The 19967-nt window shown below is 36.7% G+C and overlaps 2 protein-coding genes across 5 annotated transcripts; one reads left to right on the top strand and one right to left on the bottom strand.

Annotated features, from left to right (window-relative positions):
* The first annotated feature begins 2757 nt into the window (after positions 1–2757).
* On the top strand, positions 2758–9862 carry dbr1 (debranching RNA lariats 1). The gene is made up of 8 exons (XM_079618435.1): positions 2758–3208; positions 3296–3420; positions 3585–3665; positions 3742–3827; positions 4000–4224; positions 4755–4832; positions 4957–5102; positions 8259–9862. The coding sequence occupies exons 1-8, from the start codon at positions 3012–3014 to the stop codon at positions 9025–9027; spliced, it is 1707 nt and encodes a 568-aa protein (XP_079474561.1). The 5' UTR covers positions 2758–3011; the 3' UTR covers positions 9028–9862.
* Positions 9818–19698, bottom strand: rab5b (RAB5B, member RAS oncogene family). Of its 4 annotated transcripts, none has more exons than XM_079618436.1 (6): positions 19583–19698; positions 15310–15600; positions 13723–13874; positions 13505–13627; positions 12835–12928; positions 9818–12224 (listed from the first exon to the last, which is right to left on the bottom strand). In XM_079618436.1, exons 2-6 carry the CDS (start codon positions 15470–15472, stop codon positions 12112–12114), a joined length of 645 nt encoding a protein of 214 aa, XP_079474562.1. In that variant the 5' UTR covers positions 15473–15600; positions 19583–19698; the 3' UTR covers positions 9818–12111. The 4 variants fall into 4 exon arrangements, with proteins under 4 accessions (XP_079474562.1, XP_079474565.1, XP_079474564.1 ...); XM_079618439.1 differs by having other exon boundaries at positions 10526–12224; positions 15310–16258; positions 19583–19684; XM_079618438.1 differs by having other exon boundaries at positions 10526–12224; positions 19564–19670.
* Between the last annotated feature and the right edge of the window lie 269 nt (positions 19699–19967).

Raw genomic sequence — 19967 nt, 5'->3', positions numbered from 1 at the left:
ACACAGCTCAATCAGCGGAATATTTACAGCAGCACTTTCTCCCCAAACTTAAATCAGCATAACATACAGTCCAGCACTTTCCACACCACTGGGTGTCAAATGCTACTGCCTCTCTATTTAAGTTTTATTTATAAAAAGGATAATAAAACACACACATATATATATATATATATTTAATTTCAAGGAATTTAAATAATGAAAAAGCAATTAATAATTTAAATAATAACAATTACTCATTATTCAAACTATTAATTACTCAAGTATAAAAAAAAAAAAAAAAGTGGTTCAAATGAGAGACAAAATTCTTCATAGAAATCACTTCAAAAAGTAATTTTTGTGGTTAAAAAATCCACATCCTTCTTTGAGCCTTTTCCAATCTGGGCGATTTTTTGGAATGTCTTACCGTGGACATTATTATACAAAAAGTATATTCCCTATTAATTAATTCAAAGTATTACTTGAGATTTGAAAAAATAAATTGTTTGTTTATTAAACACAAATGGATTTGATTATTCCATACCGAACATTGAAAAGTAACATGTAGCAGCATGATGTGACAATGCAAAAGCATGCAAAAGGCCGGCGGCACCAGGCTGCACTTTCCACACAGAGTCAAATTCAGAGTGCTTCCATGGCATAAAATTATGAGCCAAATTCATAAACACACACACACACACACACAAAAACATTAGTATGAATAATAACACAGAGAAAATAAAATAATAAAAACATTAAGCAACAGTAGATGATAGACAGCAGTCTTTTTGTCAATCACATCAGCCGTGTCTGGTGCAGTTAATAATATGCAATTAAATATGACTATTCTACCCTTATTTTAATCTAAAATTAATATTATAATTGGTTAATTCTTATACAAATAAAATTCTTATAATTTGTATATCGCTGTTCCACATATATCCCCATCATTTACTGTTTTAATATTGCTAACGTGCAACCAAATGCATGCTGATCAATATCCATGCAACCAAGGTTTTAAAAGTTTAAACTGAAGAACGAATATAAATTACGGAAAGTGTGTAGTACCCCAGAGTGCAGTCTGGACGATGGGGCGGGGCGACACTTTGGGGCGGGGTTACACGTGTCGCTCCGCCCACCCCCAATTTAATTGGCTTATTATACAGCAATCTTATTGGCCTGATTCAAGCCTGAGCATGCGCATTCTTTATGTACTATTTTTGTGAATGATTTGTCCATATTAAAGAAATATTAAATGCTAACTCTAATCGTATATTATCGGTTTACCATGGTATTTTTAGTTAAGATCTATTGGATAATGTTTTATTGTTAAGACACAGTATAGACAAAGTTATTGTTTAAAAACGAACGCTTGGTGACAGCACCGACAGCACCATTTCATATTTCCACCAGGTCGGTCGGTGGATCAGCTCAAACTCTGGATTTTACGCAAATTATGATAAATCGCTGTATTAAAGGAAAGACATCGGACAAACCCGAACGCAAGCAGCTGATTTTAGTGCTCTGATTTTTTAGCACGACCGTTTTTTGTTGATTTTTTAACGAGATTTGTTCTCCAATGCTTGCATTTTTTGGCACAAAGTGCAAATAAAATGTTTAATGGCAAACACATATTTCCTTGTTGTTTACCTGTTAAAAATAGTTTCAAATATTAACACTGGCATAGGCTATATCTGTAGCCTAACTATTTTAAAAAATCACCGCTGTAAATCTGTGCATATAGGCCTATAGCCTAACAGCCTACTTATAGCTACTTATTTATATACCTACTTACTTAAATTGAGCACATAAATAATCATATTTGCTATAGATCGACATAATAATATCTGTTTTAGTATTTTTTTTTTTCCACTTTTCAGCACTGCAGGTTTTTAAATTCCCATTGTACGCAAAAAAAAAAAAAAAAAAAAACACACACACACAAAAAAAAAAAAAAAACAATGGCCAGGGCTTGTTTTATTTGGTAGCCTATTATTGTCTTATTTGTCACTTTCGGAACTGTGTCTTACTGAAATACAGTGAATTATCATCATGTAGTGTAAAACCCCGAGTTTATTTATAATGGGAAAATGAAGAAGCATATTAATGATGTAAAATGTCGCAGCACTGCATGACATTCGGAAAATATTACTATCAGCTTAATAGGCGATCTCTCCTTGCAATGCTATAATTTGAAGCAGTCATGATCATTGCTCACTTAAAGTGCCATTGACTTATCTGCTGGGTAAATTAATAAATACAATTTAGCTAAATCTAAAACATCGTATGATTTATATCAGCAACATATTTATTTATATCGCCCAGCTCTAAAACGGCTCAATATGAATGCTTAGGCCTATATTACTGTTTGTAAAGCTGCTATAAAACGATGTGAATTGAGCGCTATACACATTTTTTTTACTTCACTTGATATAGACCTAGGTATCGTGGCCACGAATGAAGAATTCGTTTCCCATATTTAGCAGCACACGGCGGTCTGCCTTGAAGGGATTGTTATTGTTTGTTGTACAGTAACTTCATTTAACTTATTAAGTCGTATTAAGTTAATAAAAACATTATTTAATTGATCATTACTGAAATCGCCATGCGACAACGTAGTAGCCTACGGCCAAACTGCGCGAAACTGCGTAGATAGAAGATCATTCATAAACTCGTACATAAAGGAATGCGCATGCTCATGCCTCAAGTGTCTACTCCAATAAGATTGCTGTATTATAAACCAATGAAATTGTTGGTAGGCGGAGCGACACGTGTCGCCCCGCCCCAAAGTGTCGCCCCGCCCCATCGTCCAGACTGCACTCTGGGGTTACTCGAAAGTGTGGATGAAGAATAAAAAATGCATTTAGTGCGCTGGTCACATGACCGTTTTGCGCATGAGCAGAGTAGCATGTGAGTGCAGGGAGGTAAAGCGGCTGCTGGAAGAATTAAGTATAACTATTAAGATGTACATGCGGACCGATGGGTAACGCGTTTTGTTGTCTTTGAGTATAACGCTGAGGTTTAGAGAAATAAGGATGAAGGTGGCAGTAGAAGGCTGTTGTCATGGAGAGCTGGATAAGATATATGAGAGCATCAGTTACCTGGAGAATAAAGAAGGTGTGAAGGTGGACCTGCTTCTGTGCTGCGGAGACTTCCAGGCTGTCAGAAATGAAGGAGACATGAATTGCATGGCGGTGCCTGCCAAATACAGACACATGCAAACATTTTACAAGTAAGGAATATTATATTGGATGAATATAGTATTGGTGATATTGGTCGACCATTGTTTCTCATGTGTCATTACAATTGGTTTTCTAAGGTACTACTCTGGTGAGAAGAAGGCTCCTGTCCTAACTATTTTCATTGGCGGAAACCATGAGGCATCAAACCATCTGCAGGAACTTCCTTATGGAGGCTGGGTGGCTCCCAACATCTATTACCTGGGTGAGATCTTTTTACTTGCAAATTGTTACTTTAATATGTAGCTAGATTGTCAAGACTAGTATGTTGTGCTTCAGTGTTCAATATTCTCATACTTTTACGGTTTTCTTGATAGTACTTGGCTTAAATAAAAGTTCTCAATAGATTTGATGTTCCTCATTACTCAGGTTATGCTGGTGTCGTACGCTTTAGAGGTGTACGGATTGGCGGTCTTTCTGGAATATTTAAATCCCACGATTACAAGAAAGGTGAGTTTTAACAGTTTCAAATAAATTGTGTTCTAAGACACAAATATGCATTTAAAAAAAAAAAATGCAATTTCAGGACACTTTGAGTTTCCGCCGTACAGCCAAGACACATTGCGCAGTGTGTACCACATACGAAACATTGACGTCTTCAAGCTTAAACAGGTAAATGCATCAATAGACATCTTATACATTCAATAATAAGGATGCAGATTGAGAAAAAAATCTGACATTTTATACCCATCAAGAAAAATCAGACGAATTGTTAATTCATAAAAAGTGGGCCTAGCAAAATACTATTTATTTACATGTATAATTTTTAACCTCACTTCTCAAGCTCAAGATGCCCATAGACGTCTTCATGACGCATGATTGGCCGAGAGGCATTTATCATTACGGCAACACAAATCAGCTTTTGCGCAAGAAGAAGTTCCTCAGACAGGAAGTGGAGAGCGGTACCCTGGGCAGCCCTGCTGCTGCAGAACTCCTCAACCACCTGCAGCCCAGCTACTGGTTCTCAGCCCACCTGCACGTGAAGTTTGCTGCACTGATGCAGCACGAGGTGGGACAGTGGTTTTGACAAATACAAGCCTTCAGTTACCATTGTAGAGATTACGCTGTCGCAGATGCACTAGATTTAAGCCCCTTTCACACATCTTACAAATATATTCACAATAATTTGCTGGCAATATAAAATGAAGAAGAGCTTGAATATCTAGAATATGTTTTTGTATTCAATCCACTAGATTGTCATTAGATTAATCATCAGACTAATTTTGTGATGCCTTCTTGTCTCGTGACTTGTGAACAAAAGAGCGTTAATACTGGGATGTTTGTGATTTTAACTTCAGCAACAAAAAAACAGAAAAAACTCAAACTTTTAAGCCATTTCAAAGCATTATATTGTAATGTGTGTGTGCAATATCTGCAAACAGCTGAAATTGTTAAGAGAGAAATCTTTTAAAATGTGTATTGTATAAATTGAATATGTGTGTATCTATCTTGGAGTTACATACAGGCCTAAGATAAGATGTAGATATCAGAGTTCATTATTTATTGAAAAGTAAATAACTAAGCTATTTGTCACATTAGGCTAAGAATAATTCTGCAGCAAAGATCACCAAGTTTCTCTCACTTGACAAGTGTCTTCCACATCGAGACTTCCTTCAGGTAATGATCCTGCAGTTTCCATCAACAAAGATCCACTTTGAGCAAATATTGTGGGATCCAAGTAGTAGATCTAGTAGTAGAACAAGTAGATCTTTGTGAATGAATAAAGATTTTGATTTTGCAGATTGTGGAGGTAGCAGACAGACCGGGCTCCTCCGAGCACCTCGAGTACGACCCAGAGTGGCTGGCCATCTTGAAAGCGACAGACCGACTTCAGAAACCTTCCCACAATTTTTGGAACCCCCCGCAAGACAACGGACTACACACCCGGTACTACTGACCACAATACAATAATAACCACGTTTACATGCACATGATTATTTGATTGCTTGTTAAGCCTTCATTCTATTAGCATATTCCAGTAACCAGCATATTCCCAATAAATTCTGATATTTCCCTGCTGATCTCCTGTGGAAATTCGGAAGATGCACTTTGATATGATTTGTCATAGCTGCCTATGTCCTTTGTAGTTCTTATAGTTCTTAGCCACATTTGTCACAATTACCTATACTGTAGTTACTTTTGTTTGAATGTGTAATTGAACATATGTGTAAGCAATAAGCAGGGTTCCCGCGGGGTCTTAAAAAGTCTAAAATTCTGAACTTTAAATTTAAGACCTTTAAACGTCTTAAAAACGGCCACATTTTCATCCGAGGTCTTAAATTTAATTTAGTCAGGTCTTAAAAAGGTTTTACCCTCGTTCATTTCCTGAAATGCTGGCCACACAAAGTTATTACAAAGTAGCAAAAAAGTATCGAGTCGTAGCCTACAAAGCGGAGCTGTAGCAGGGGTCTCCGACACGGCGCTCGCGAGCTACCAGTAGCTCGTGCCCTGATTGGCAGTAGATACCAAAGAGGCCGTTCACATATTGCGTCTTTTGCGCGCTCAAGTTCGTTATTTCAAATTTAGGCGCGCGGCAAGCGCACTCATATTAGAAGCAATGCGGACGTTTTTTTCTAGGCGGAGCAAGATAAAACAAAAAAGCTAAACTTTTCAGAGTTCTGCAAGCGCACCGCAGGTCGTGTGACAAGAACCAACCAATCCGCTTCACCCTTTCCGTAACAACATTGAAAGCTCAGTCAACATGAAGGATGGGGGTGCACCGTGCACCCAAACACTACAGGTGTTTTTCTCTTCTCCGTAAATAAATAATGGCTACAGCAAGTGTTTATCAGTGGTGGAAATCCATTAGCTAGCTACTGTCGTTGTGGAGAGCGCAGTGCATGGTTGCATAGCAACGACAGACGCAACGGGAAAATCAGACCAAATCTTACTATTAATAATAAAAGATAAGCTAATCTGCATTGTAAATGTCAGTAATTTATCTTTTTTTTGACACATTAATTCTATAAAAAATTATTTAAAGGCTGAAATACGTGAGGTTTATCTTTTTATAAAACCTTTTTTGTCAAAACTTTATTTGAACTTGTACATGTTATTATTAGATGACATGTTGCAAGACACTCTTTTAAAATCTAGCCATCATTTTTTATGTTATTATTTTAATGTTTATGTAAACAAAAAGTGCATATTGATGCTAATTTTATTTGTTATTTGCTGGTTAATGCGTCATGTAGGTCTTAAATTTAAATCTTTATGGTCTTAAAATGTCTTAAAAAGATCTTAAATTTGACTTACTGAAACCTGCAAGAACCCTGAATAAGGTACGAGAGGCTGTGCTGTCACGACTGAAGGGCGTTGTTAGGCACGACGCGAAGCAGAGTTTTATAAAACGGTTACCACACAATACAAACATTAAAGCCGAAAAATATGTATCTATGCAACTTTCATGAAGTCCCTGACCGTAAACGGCAACAGAAGTTGCAACAAAAACAGTCTTTATGAGTGAGTCAGTCAGTAGAGAATACTTTCATATTGAAAGGACTCAAACTTGTGATCTCGGAGAAGGAAGACGGCACAGGGATTCACAGCAATCCCAGCGGACATTCAAACGGATTTTTTTTATTATGAATATAGAACTGACCTGAAGGAAAATGCTATGTCTACTGTAAATGCATGCACACTCGCTTACTCAGTCTCTCACAATACTCTACTATAGCTTCAAAGAACAATATAAATGAGACCAAACATGTGTTTAAGTTGCTAAGAGTGGTTGCTAGGGGTGTTGTGTAGTGATACATAGAACCTTTGAGTGAAGCGATCATAGCAGTGTTTTATCGTGAATAAAACACAGCTATTGACCAATCAGAATCAAGGATTGGAACTAATGGTGCGTTCAAGTCATCTCGTATAGATCGTATTTACGAGTTGAACGCACTTGAACGCCACCACAATGTCGTAAATACCAGTGGGAAGCTCGGGATTTTCTCTAAGCCCCGATCTTTACGAGTTGTGGGCGTGTCACTGAGAAACATGGCGGATTACCACAATACAAGGTATTTAGCTTGTCAGGCTTTTCTATTTACAACGCAGTAAGCTAATTGCCTGCACAGAATCTGATAGCATTATAAAATAACAATGTAGTAACGATAAAGTTTGCAGTGGCTTCATAAATTAACTAAAAACATAAAAAACCAAAGCACACTTATGCAAATCTTTGTTCTTCTTTTTTTAGAAATAGAGTTTAAGAACCTCACTGTATTTTTGTGTAATTAAGAGAAAGTACTCCGCCATCTTACTCCGATGAAAGTGACTTGAACGCACCAGCCGTCGTAAACACAACTTCCCACATTGTGCCTATGAACTTCCCAGGAGGACTTGAGCGCACCATGAGACCAAACCTACGTCCTTGTTTCCCTCAATAATTCAGGATTGCTGGACATATAATAAGTGTTTTATAAATATATATATATGTATATATAACAAGACACAGAATTCATGTTTTTAAAAGAAGTCTCTTGTGCTCACCAAGGATGCGTTTATTTGATCAAAAATACAGGGAAAACTAATATTTTTAAATATTATTACAAATTAAAATAACTCATTTCTATTTTAATACAATTTCAAATTTAATTTATTCTTGTGATGTCCAAGCTGAATTTTCAGCATCATTACTTAAAAGTTGTGCTGCTTAATATCTTTCTGAAAACCGTGATACATTCACCCCTCCCCCTCCCTTTTCTGTAAAAAGAAACACTTGCATAACAGCATTTATTTTAAAGTAGAAATATTTTATATCATTATAAATGTCTTCACTGTCACTTTTGATCAATTAAATGTGTCTTTGCTGAATGAAAGTATTAATTTGATCATTTGATTTGGTATTAATAAAATGGGGTCAGTTTAGTGTAATACAGTTAATATAAGCATATATCATTTTGAAAAAACTGGGCTTAACTGGTTTATTACAAATTGGTTGTATTTACATTACATGCATATGTAATCTGAATAATTCCAATATTAATTGGTATTTGGTGCACATAAATTAATTTGTATTTTGGCATCCTATTTTTCTGCTTCTTTCAGGTGGGATTTCAGTGCGTCAGAGGAAGCTATGATGGAGGTTGTGAGAGATTTGAGTGGTGACCTCCGCATCCCTGAAAATTTCAGCCTGACGGTGCACGCCTATGACCCCAGCCGCCCTCAACACAATGCTCACCCAGCTTACTCCACCAACCCCCAAACTACAGAGGTGTGTGCCACCCTCGGCCTGACAGACATCTACATCCTGGCTGGGCAAAATGGGCAGACTTATGGGGAGAAGGGTGCCATAGGTGCGACTGAAGAGGAGGAGGACGAGGACAGCACTGGGAGCGTAGACGAACCCAGTGAATACCCCACCGACACCTCTGGCCTCTCCAGCTCCTACAACCCTGATGAAATCACCATTGAGGATGAATGGGAGGAGGAAGAGGATGAGGCAGTAGGCTGTGCTGAAGAGAAAGGGACAGACGCAGTGGTTCCAGAAGGGCAAATGGGGGGCCAGGACAGCGATAGAGACAGCAGCCCCCAGCGAGAGACCGCTAATAGACTGATCTTACCACCCCCATGTGCTGCACCAGAGACGGAGGCTCCACTACACTCCTTACGGCCTCTTTCTCTTCCCCCACCTTCTGCATCCCTCTCTCAGGGCAGCTCAGAAGAGGAGGGGGGCTTCACGTCAGCCAGGGTCCCTAAACGCACGAGTGGTGAGACAGCACAGGGGCCTGCGAGTCACACGGGTGGCACACCTCAAATAAAACGGAGAAACCAGAGTATCTACACGGCTGTAGATGATGACGAAAGTGAGGGCTAGATAAATCCAATTATATTTTTAGTACCAAGAATGATCCGCCAGATAGTTTGCTGTCTTTTTTTGATTCTAAAGAGTTGAATGGGTCACTAGACTGATTTGGTCTGCTTTATAACTACTGTTGTTTTAAAGAACAGAAGTTTTGCTGATTATGATTGTGAAGAATTAATGGAAAGCTATTTTCAGAAATGTCAAGGTTATGTACTACCGTACTTTTATTTTTGGTATTTTGTGTATAAAGTAATGCCACAGCCATTTATACATTTTTATCTTGTATTTGTCATTTGTGATTGGTTTTAATGATCTGTTCCTTTTTTATTATTATTCTTAGCCAAATATATCACAACACACTCAATTGTTTGCTCTCTGTCTTGGCTGTTATTTTATTAGTTTTGTGATTGAATTTGCTTAACCATTTGATTCTAAAAATACAACAAAGTTCAAATATTACGTGATCCTGATGTCATTTTTTGCATTTTGAAATACTTTATTTTATCTCCGTCTTTGATGAAAATGCATAAACTTCCTCCACGTCTGAATCAACTTTTCTTTTTGGCTGACAAGTGTCACCAAGCTCTGTTTTTTTCTTCTTCTTTTCTAATGCAATATCCCAGGTAATGTTGAAGCTGGGAATATAATGCTGCAAGGATGACATTTTTGTTTTTGGCCAACCCAAAAGATAGCATCTCCCTGGGTTCCTCGAAAAAACAAAACAAATAGCATAGGATTTTTCAATTGGTTTTGAATTATTGCAGAAAGTAACCTCTTTGTGACTAACAAAAGTTTGATTCTTAGAGGTTCATTACAATAATCTTTATTTGTGGGGAAAAAACTTATGAAAACAACACATTGATGAGTTTTGAAGCTTAAAACAATTTCCTTAAGTAAAAAGCTAGAGTTACGCTATAACGGACAGAAAATTCAGTATAAACATGACAAGGCTTTAAAAGCAGACTTGTGAGTAACGTTGGGTGAGTTTCCCTGTTCGACGTGATGTTTTATGTCCCCGACAGCCTCTTGAGTTCCAACAGCCACTTTAGCAACCACCTAAATCACCTATTTCAAGACACATAAAAGCATAAGAAATATGCCAAATGGATTATTACTGATGTATTTGATGTCATAGAATAAATAAAATTGACTGAAAATGGAACCGGAAGTGCAAATATGCAGGTTTCGGACTCATTCCTGCAGCACTGATTCTGATCGCAAATCATTCCAGTCATGCTATTTTCTGTCTGGAGCGTAACAATATACCTAAAGAGCTATTTATTTGCATACCGCACTAGAAGTGTTTGAGAAACCTGTTTGGTCATTATTTTTGCCATTTTGTTTGGTGCTGCTAGTCTATTTGAAATTGGACACTGTACCTTTAAGGCTAAATATTGCAGTGACATGTCACATGGGTTTCGCCAGACAACTGTTTTGAATGCTGTTTCCTCATAAATGACTGTTAACTGAGGTTTAGATCAAGGCTAGACAAAAATCCACAGAAACCAGTCACATTTCATTCATAGCAGAACAGCACAGCTTTATTTAACAATTCAGTTCACAGAGGTGTTAACAGGAGATCAGATCTATTCCACAAAAAAGGTGGACCTGAAGACACATGACAAATGACTTCTAGCTGTGTGACATCTTATCACGATTCCCAATTCATTCCCTAAATGACCATATAAATGTACTGGTAACCCATTAAATTACAGACTAAAATCAATTTGAAATAAAACTCATTTTTATACACATCAACAAACAGCATCCATAAAACAAAACTTTATAAATGACTCCTCTGTGTCTAACAAGCTTAACTGATTATTTTTTACAGGTTATTGCCTGTACACTTCGGGCCAAGATCTCGAAAGCGCTACTTTTCTGGCGGTCTGTCGACCTCAAACAAGCCCAAAACAAAGAACACGGAAAAAACGGAGTAGGCACTTCTGTTTTTTTCCACTTTTTCAGGGGCTTTGTGGGTAAAAATTTCTCTTGCTGTTATTTTCCATCTCACTGTATTGCACAGAATCAGAATTCATGTTCTTGATTTGTGGGTGCTTAAATATTTTTGTTTCTTTTTCATAGCATACTGAGACATTGGCCTGGTATTTCATGAATTCCTTCTTCAAACGAATCAATGTGCGATATTCTGCAATCACTTGTGAAGCGAAATGCTTTTCGATCGGTCATCTGCTTGGTGTCAATACATTGTAAATGATTTGTCGATTGTTTCTCGAACAGTAGTTTACACAAAGCGACAAGAACATAGAGAAGGCATCGTAGAGCTTGCTGTTGTTTAGTGAACTTCAACACTGAATTTCAAGATCAATGCGGTCGGGAGAAGGAAATGGGATAGGAAATTCAATACTTTTTGGGTCTAAGATGAATGACAAGCTACATAAGGGAGACCAGTTCAAACAAAGGTAATAAATAAAGCTGGAGGCTGAAAAAAACAAGCTCAGGGTTAAAGAATCATTTCTGCTTCAGTGTTCCTTTCGTAGTTTAAAAAAAATTGTAGATGCAGCTCATGGTTGAAGAATTGTAAGGGTTAGTTTCAGGTTAAGGTGCTGACTTCCTTCCAGTGTTAGAGTTGGGTTCAGAATGGGGGAGCCCAGAGCATACGGATACTTTGTGTAGATTTCGCTTGAAGACTTCCGGATGTTTTAAGGGGATGTTATGGACCATCTCAGTTCATTTCAGGACTGAGAATGGGAAGATTTATTGGTGAAATAATTATTCTGTTCATCCTGTTTCTTCTGTGTTCCTCTATCTCTTTGGGTGACTCCTTGGTGCTTGCTGGCATAATGAGAATGAACAGAGGCTGAAAATATTGTTTACTTAAAAATAATACAGAATCCATATATACTGCCAGATGTGATGCAGTCCATCGTCCGTTCACTTTCTACCCTGTCCATCAGAAGTCTTCCTTGAAAAATCTCTTTATGGCATCAGTGAGGGATTTTCCTCAAACTCTTTCTGTTATTCCCCTCTTTCGATCTCTTTCCGTATCCGTCTTGGGAGGTGAAAGGGTGAAGGGAAGGATTTTGGGAAGGAGAAGGTGTCGGTGGTCTCCCATTACGGAGTGTTGACAGGCCTTTAGTTCCCACAGCAGCTTCGAGAGGACTGTGCATCTGGGTCCTGTAGATTTACGCCCCTGTGTCGGGCAGCATGCGTGGGGTTTTGGGTGTCTGTTTTTGGCATCTTTTTTGCTATTGATAAATAAAGTAGAGTTAAATGAAGAAGAATCGAGAAAAATCGAGAAATTAGCTTTAAAAATCGAAATTAATATTGTTAATATTTTGTTTAAAGTTGGCAGGAAATTAAAATTCACTTTATTTTTACTAAATTCTGTAATTGATTTTATTGCAAACGGTTCATCCATGCATACGTTTCTTTTATTTACTTAATCAAAATGTCATAACTAGATCTACCATTGAAACAACAGACTTCTTTCTGGTGACATATGCCGGACTTCTCCAATCATATAGATTCAGTTTAAATCCCGCCAGCAAGCTTGCATTCAGATGTGCCAATCAATAACCATATAGTCCCCGCTGTTAATCTGTTTAGACTAACAATCTGAAAATGGGATGGTATGCCAGGAGAGTTTTAATTCTGCGTGTAAAGAAAAGACTAAAAATATTAAGAATGTTCACTAATGTTCTTGAATTTATTGAAATCTAAAGTTTCCCTTGTCACAACCTGAAATTTCTTTTCCTTATTTGATGATACTTGTAGATAATACCAGTTTTTTTGTAATAACAATAACAATTTGCAGAAGTGAATACACTATAGTTAGAAAACAACTTTAACACTTACCAATGGCCAGAAACAACTCGTTTACATTCATTGCAGTCTTGGCAGAAGTTTCCATGAAAAGCAAGCCTGTGTCTTCTGCATATGTCTGAGCTTCCTGTTCAGAAATGTAAAATTAATGTCTGGGTTACTGCACAGTGCACACAAGACATTGGAGAAATAACCAACAGTTCAAATAATTATTTGGGCTGTCAAATGTGTTCAAAATGTAATTACCACACTTTACACAGTTATTGTGTACTAACAATACCGTTCAAATGTTTGAGGTCAGTAAGATTTATTTATTTTTTAAATATATGATTTAGCTAAGATGCATTACAATGATCAAAAGAGACAGTAAAGAGTCCTGCAAAAGAAGCATCATGGCTTCCAAAAATATATTAAGCAGCACAACTGTTTTCAGTATTGCTGCTAATCATAAGAAATGTTTCTTGAGCACCAAATCAGCATATTAGACTGCTTTCTGAAGGATCATGTGACACTGAAGACTGGAGTAATGACTGCTGAGAATTCAGCTTTGACGTCACAGGAATCAATTACATTTTATTATTTTAAATTTGAGCTTTTTATGAATCAAACCCAGAAGGGATTTTTTCAACATTTTTGCAACTTCATTGACAGGAACAACCCCAACACCTCCCATGTCTAGAAATAAAAGAGAGAAAGATATGACCTCATACTCCACAAGTCTCTTGTCTGCTAGGTCGGCCTTGTTTCCTGCAAGAGCAATGACGATGTTGGGACTGGCCTGCCGCTGCAGCTCTTTCACCCACGCCTTTGCTCGCTCAAATGTTTCCTACAAACAGATGGCTAAAAGACTAAGCAACAAATCTACTATTTTACCAAATTAAAGTTTGTATCCTCTGTAAAAAGAGTGTACTGTTAACTTACAGGCTTGGTGATGTCAAACACTACAATGGCCGCCTGGGCTCCACGGTAGTACATGGGGGCCAAGCTGTGGTAGCGCTCCTGTCCAGCCGTGTCCCAAATCTCAAACTTCACTGTAGTGTCGTCCAGACAAACAGACTGTGCCAAGAAAGCAGCTGATGGTGAACAACAAAAAAGAAAAGAAAAAAAAGATAAGTAAGTAATCTAAGCCAGAGATTCAAGTATAAATAATACTGTTCCGTCTTGATTTTTATTTTTGGTTCTTGCAGCTGAAATAAAATTAAATATAAAAATTAGAAAATAAACTATAATAAGCTAAAGGTAAATAGAACTTTTAAATAAAAACACTAATAAAAAATGACAAAAGCGCATAAAAATACTAAAACACAAAACATTAACACTAAAATTAAGAAAAAATGAAAGGAAAACTGAAAATAAAAAAATAAAGCTAATTATAAATAATACTATTATTATATAAATAATACTAAAATAACACTGGTTATAGAATAGAAAACTTAAATTTTGTTTTTGATGCACAAACAAAATGTTGAGGTCAATAAATTCTATAAATAAATGCACCAAGGGTAAAACATGCAAAAAAATGTAGCAGTAGTATTGTTTATTCTGATGACTATTATTGATCCAACATTTTTTTAAATGATTGTATTTCAATGAATTATTGATTGAACATTGGCGTATTTTATAATATTGCTGTTGCTGTTTTATAAAAGCAATACACCACTCAAGACCTCTGCTTCATGACTTAAAATACCCCTTTAACCATTGTCAAATCACAATGCATGACCTCAAGTGTTTTATTACTTTAACACTAACTCCAGTCTAATATTAGTGTTGGATTACGTCCATTTTTATGCTATTTGCCTGTCTTTGACTTTATGGGTGCAAATTCTAGTGTGAAGATTATACACAGAGATAGTCAACGTAGTTTGTCATCATTCTCACATGTGATATGTTTTATCTACTGACATCTACTGCTATGACTAAGAACAAAATTAGCTCAGTTTGAAGTCAAATTAACACAGGGTTACAAATCACTATAAAGGATCCACAAATGTGTCCTCGGCACTGTTGACTGTACTGCTCACACCAAATGAGACTTTGTGAAAAATACCATGAAAAGTCTGGTCACTTCACTTTTAAAGCACTCCGTAGAAACACACATATTGTGAAATATTATTTTCATATATTTTAAAATGTAATTTATTCCTGTAATGTCAAAGCTGAATTTTTAGCAGACAGTCTCCAGTCTTCAGTGTCACATGATCCTTCAGAAATAAATCTAATATGCAGATTTCGTGCTCAAGAAATATAATTTTTATTATTATTAATGTTGAAAACAGTTATGAAATCAATTTTTTTTGTAATAAAGTAAAAGTCTTTACTGTCACTTTTGATCAATTCAATGTCCCTGCTAAATAAATGTATTAATTTCTTTATAAAGATACCAAACCTTGATGGTAGTGTATGTAGGAATGTAAATGCAATAAACCGCTTAAACCAACCCAATTTTTCCTAAAGATTAGCAGTAATCTTTATGAACTGAATTCAAATTCATCACCTATGCCTCACCTCCAATGGTGGTCTCCTGAAACTCATCAAACTGGCCCTTAACAAAGCGCAGCACCAGGCTGGACTTGCCGACGGCCATATCTCCCAGCAGCACCAGTTTGAACTGGCAGATCTTGGTCTGCGGTAGGCTCCCATTGGTCCTGCCGGTCCCGCGGGTGCTCATGATGTAGGAAGGGTGGCCGTCCTCCCTGATGGCGTCTCTGAAAGCAGCAACTCAAAGCAGTGGACTCCGTTTTTTGAAGTACTGGAGACTTCTTTTTAGGCTGTGAGGACAGAAGTCAGACTGTGATGCTAAAAAACAAACGACAGTAAGAGCAGAACGTTACTGGAATGGGCATTGGAAGAGGAAGTCACTTACAACTAAAATCAAAATGCTCTGGTAAGAGTTAACTTACTTACATTTTTATAAAAATAAATAAAAATAAAATTGTGTTCCACAGAAGAAAGCTAGACATACAGGTTTAGAAAGAAATGACAGTGAGTAAATGTTGACAGAATCTTAATTTTGGGGCGAACTGTCACCATGAGATTTTTTTATGGACTATTGCAGTATTTATAATAAAGGATTTATCCATCATTATTTTTTTTATTTTTTGGTAACACTTTATTTTGATGGTTCCTTTTGAATGTGCTGTTAACTATAAGTAAATTTGCAACTACATGTTAACTAGCTCTCATTAGAGTACTAGTAGACTGTCTGCTTAACTCTTTATTGTGATGGTCCTTCAACAGAAATTCTCCTGACTAGAATTAGCCTAATTTTGCAACTACATTTCAACTTAATCTAACCCTACCAGTCTACTAATACTCAACTAACACTCTAATGAGAGTGTTACATAGACATGTATGTGCAATGCTACTTATAGCATTGTTTTGAATAAATTCCCTTCCCTTTTGCAGCAACATCTCTTCTCTGGTGACATGTTTACTGGAGAGAGGGCGGGACATCCTGTCACACAAATGAGATCATAGCAACAGCAAACCACAACCTTCCAACGATTCAATCAATTCCAGATTAACAAAATCAGGTCCCACTCTACATGTTTTCTGGTTCGAGAAACCATTTCAATAGAATACGTTAAAAAAAAAACATTGCAACATCCATTTCATGGCAACTTTAACTATGGCCTAGAAAAAACCTCAATAGCAAAACTGAACTAAAACAAATGAACAAGTCTTTCAAGTCAGCAGTCAGGATGACCACGGATGTGACATATGTGAATCAGTTCTCATCAGGAAAGGGGAAGCTGATGAGTAAAGCAACACAATAACATTTCTTGGGTAAGACTGTATTGCTAAACATCCTCATGACAGTTTTAATTCAAGGAAAGTACCATACTACATAATATATTTCTATTTAAACATCCTAAAATGCAAGGTGGCAAGTATAACCTCGAGATTGAACTTAAAAATTGACTTGATGGGGCATGAGTAATGACACGAAGAAAATCAACTTTTTAGAGTTACCGCACTCTTATCTTGGCATCTCAGTGAACATTTCTGGTTAATAAAGTAAAGTCTCTGATAAATTCCAAATCCAACATTTTGCCCCAAGTATGAATTGTATTGTTTTGTTGCACATCTCTCTTGTAATGGGTGTCGACATAAACAATGATCAATGAACTAGATGTTGAGGAGATAGGAAACCACCAGGTTAAAACTTTGTCACCTCTTTGTGGTTTCTTGGTCGTGTGCTGTTCTGCTCTCTGAGTTTGCATCAGTATTATCACTTTGCAGTGCAAACATTTATAGCATAGCCATTTTAAATAGGCTAGGCCTACATAGCTCAAAGTCATCTCATACAGCAGGGGTATTCAATGCCTAATGCCTAATACATCTCTATATCTCCTTCCCAGCAGAGGTCCGGACAATAGGCTACTTATTTGGAACAGTTATACATTTCCATCGGGGCAGCCGTAGTACTTTGTCAAATAAAAAATCCCTATTTACCAAAAAAAGTAATTATATTTTTTCTAACTGGATATGAGTTTAAAAAGGTAAGATGAAATGTTTTATCAGGCTGTTATTAATATCTATATATCAATTATTATTATATATATTTTATTATGTTTATTTTATCATAGTTTATTATGAAATGCTCTTAATATGCTGATATAATAATGCTAAATGTGAGAGAAAAAAATATCTAAAGGCGCCACGCATTAACTTGCCACAAACATGGTTTAGTTAAACAGTCTGAGTCATCTGTATGACAGATACAAATAATTGTATTTGCTGCATTCTCGTTTTCTGCAGCTTTTTAGCAAGTTGTAGTATCTATTTTGCTGCTCACATCTTTCTGCTGTTGTTAAAATTATTTGGCTCTAGATAAAAATATTAGAGGATGAAGCGCTGAAATATCATTACCATAAAAGACCCTGAGCACTTGTGGTGTGAACCTCTTTGTTGTTTTGACGCGCGGCTCACTTTAAACTGTAGAAATGGTGAAATGGTAAAATGGTAAAATGGCGCAATCATGTCCCATTGACCACAGCTGACACTTTATTTAATGCCTTTAAATTGCTGTATGACAGTGGTATCCAAATGGTGGACCAGTAAAATGGCGCAATTACTTCCCGCGGTCCGGATGGAACCAAGCCGGGGTCTGGAGCCGGGGTCATTTTACTGGTCCGCCATTTGAATACCACTGTCATACAGCAATTTAAAGGCATTACATAAAGTGTCAGCTGTGGTCAATGTACACTTAATAATATGTAACATCTTTGATGAGCTGATTGTAATTACACAGTTATATTGTTAATGCTGTTGTAATGAATTGCATTTACATATACTTTACAATACATTAACTTAATTGTAACATAAATCATTACCATAATTTGCAGTAACATTTATGCACAGATGGATTTTCCATGAGTAATTAATGTAATACCTGGCTTTAACTGTCCATCAAAACCTCTATTTTTTACATAACATCTATAAACATCTATCTAGATTAATAACTCTACTAATCGGTTGTGTGTTTATATTGATCTGATTAAAGGGTTAGTTAACCCAAAAATGACAATTATCCCATAATTTACTCACCCTTTAACCATCCTAGGTGTATATGACTTTCTTCTTTCACCCGAACACATTCAGATTTATATTAGTATCCTGGCTCTTCCCAGCTTTGTATTGGCAATGGCATTGAATAGTGTATTCAATGCCATTGCCATAGAGGGGAGTTTTTTGAAGCTCCGAAAAGCACATCCATCCCCATCCATCATAAAAGTAATCCATACGACTCCTTTTTTTTAAAACTCATTTTTGTAAGAAAAATATCCATATTTAAAGCTTTATAAACTATAATCCCTGGCTTCCGGCAGTGGCCGTATGCTCGTTCACGAGAATCTAGTTTGGAAGGCTGACCTCTGACCTGACGTATGACATAGGATAGCGTAATCTTAGGTGAGAATTGATGAATGTGGACGCTCTAAGGATGGAGCACAACAAAACGCTGGTCACAAATTAGAAGTCTAAAATTAGAAATTTTAAAGAAAAATGTTGGAGAATTTTGATATAAGTCGGGTCAGAGGTCACCCTTCTGCCAGAACTCAACTCTCTTGTGAACGCGCGTACAGCCTTCGCCAAATACAGTGATAATAGTTTTCAATTTCAATATGGATATTTTTCTTACAAAGACCCATTGCTTTGCTTCAGAAGACATTCATTAACCCACTGGAGTCGTATGGATTACTTTTTTTGATGGATGGATGTGTTTTTTGGAGCTTCAAAAACTCGGGCACTATTCAATGGCATTACAAAGCTGGGAAGAGCCAGGATATAATTTAACATAGCCTAACTCCGATTAGAACATAGCCTAACTCCGTTCAGAAACACAGAAAGTCATATACACATAGGACGGCTTAAGGTTCATTAAATTATGGGATCATTTTCATTTTTGGGTGAACTATTCCTTTAATAACTCTAATAACCAGGTTTATGTCTATTGATCTGATTAATAACTAATAATTAGGTGTCTGTCTGCTGATCTAATGCATAACTGTAATAATCAGGTGTATGTCTACAGATATAATGCATAACTTTAATCATAAGGTGTATGTCTACTGATCTAATACATAACTCTGACTGTCAGGTGAATGTGTCTGATGTGATGCATTAGAGACGCAGTATAGACTCTGACCATTAACGTGACTCGTCTCGATCCAGGCGAAGCGGGCCAAGAGGTGGCGTGAACATCGATTTCCAAAATTATCGCATCTATTTTAGATATATAGAGTGATATAAAATTACCGAGATTAGTGATATGTACCTGTTGTTTCCAGTCGCGGCTGTTTTAGAGGTGGCTGTTCGGTTGTTGATCTATCAGCTGTTTATCGGTCTGCGAGCACTTCCTGCACATCTGCGCATGCGCAGTGAGCCATACAAGTCAAATAATCTGCAGGGATTTATTTATGTGTATTTTCATTCCTAATGTAGGTATAAATAATAATGTATGGACAGTCTTAATCTAAGGTTAATATTGTTTCTCGTTTGCAGTGACTAAACTTGATTAAAAACTGTATAACGTTTTAAATACCATACATCATTACCTTATATAGGCCTTTACAGTTTATTTGGAAAGAAAATACAAATATTTTGAAAATAAAATGAAATAAGGTCACATGCAATAAAAGACAAATAAGACAAATAGTTTA

Source organism: Phoxinus phoxinus (genome assembly GCF_949152265.1).
Source record: "Phoxinus phoxinus genome assembly, chromosome: 7".
NCBI classification, from domain to species: domain Eukaryota; kingdom Metazoa; phylum Chordata; class Actinopteri; order Cypriniformes; family Leuciscidae; genus Phoxinus; species Phoxinus phoxinus.
This window is presented reverse-complemented; position numbering and strand designations above follow the sequence as displayed.

Coding starts and splice junctions, on each gene's coding strand:
- rab5b (XM_079618436.1), bottom strand. CDS start 15,472: ATGAGCACCCGCGGGACCGGCAGGACCAATGGGAGCCTACCGCAGACC. Junction 12,929..13,504: donor AGAGACTTGTGGAGTATGAG/GTCATATCTTTC, acceptor ATTTCTGAACAG/GAAGCTCAGACATATGCAGA. Junction 12,225..12,834: donor CGAGTTGTTTCTGGCCATTG/GTAAGTGTTAAA, acceptor ATTTATCAATAG/CAAAAAAGATGCCAAAAACA.
- dbr1 (XM_079618435.1), top strand. CDS start 3,012: ATGAAGGTGGCAGTAGAAGGCTGTTGTCATGGAGAGCTGGATAAGATA. Junction 3,209..3,295: donor CACATGCAAACATTTTACAA/GTAAGGAATATT, acceptor TGGTTTTCTAAG/GTACTACTCTGGTGAGAAGA. Junction 3,828..3,999: donor ACGTCTTCAAGCTTAAACAG/GTAAATGCATCA, acceptor TCACTTCTCAAG/CTCAAGATGCCCATAGACGT.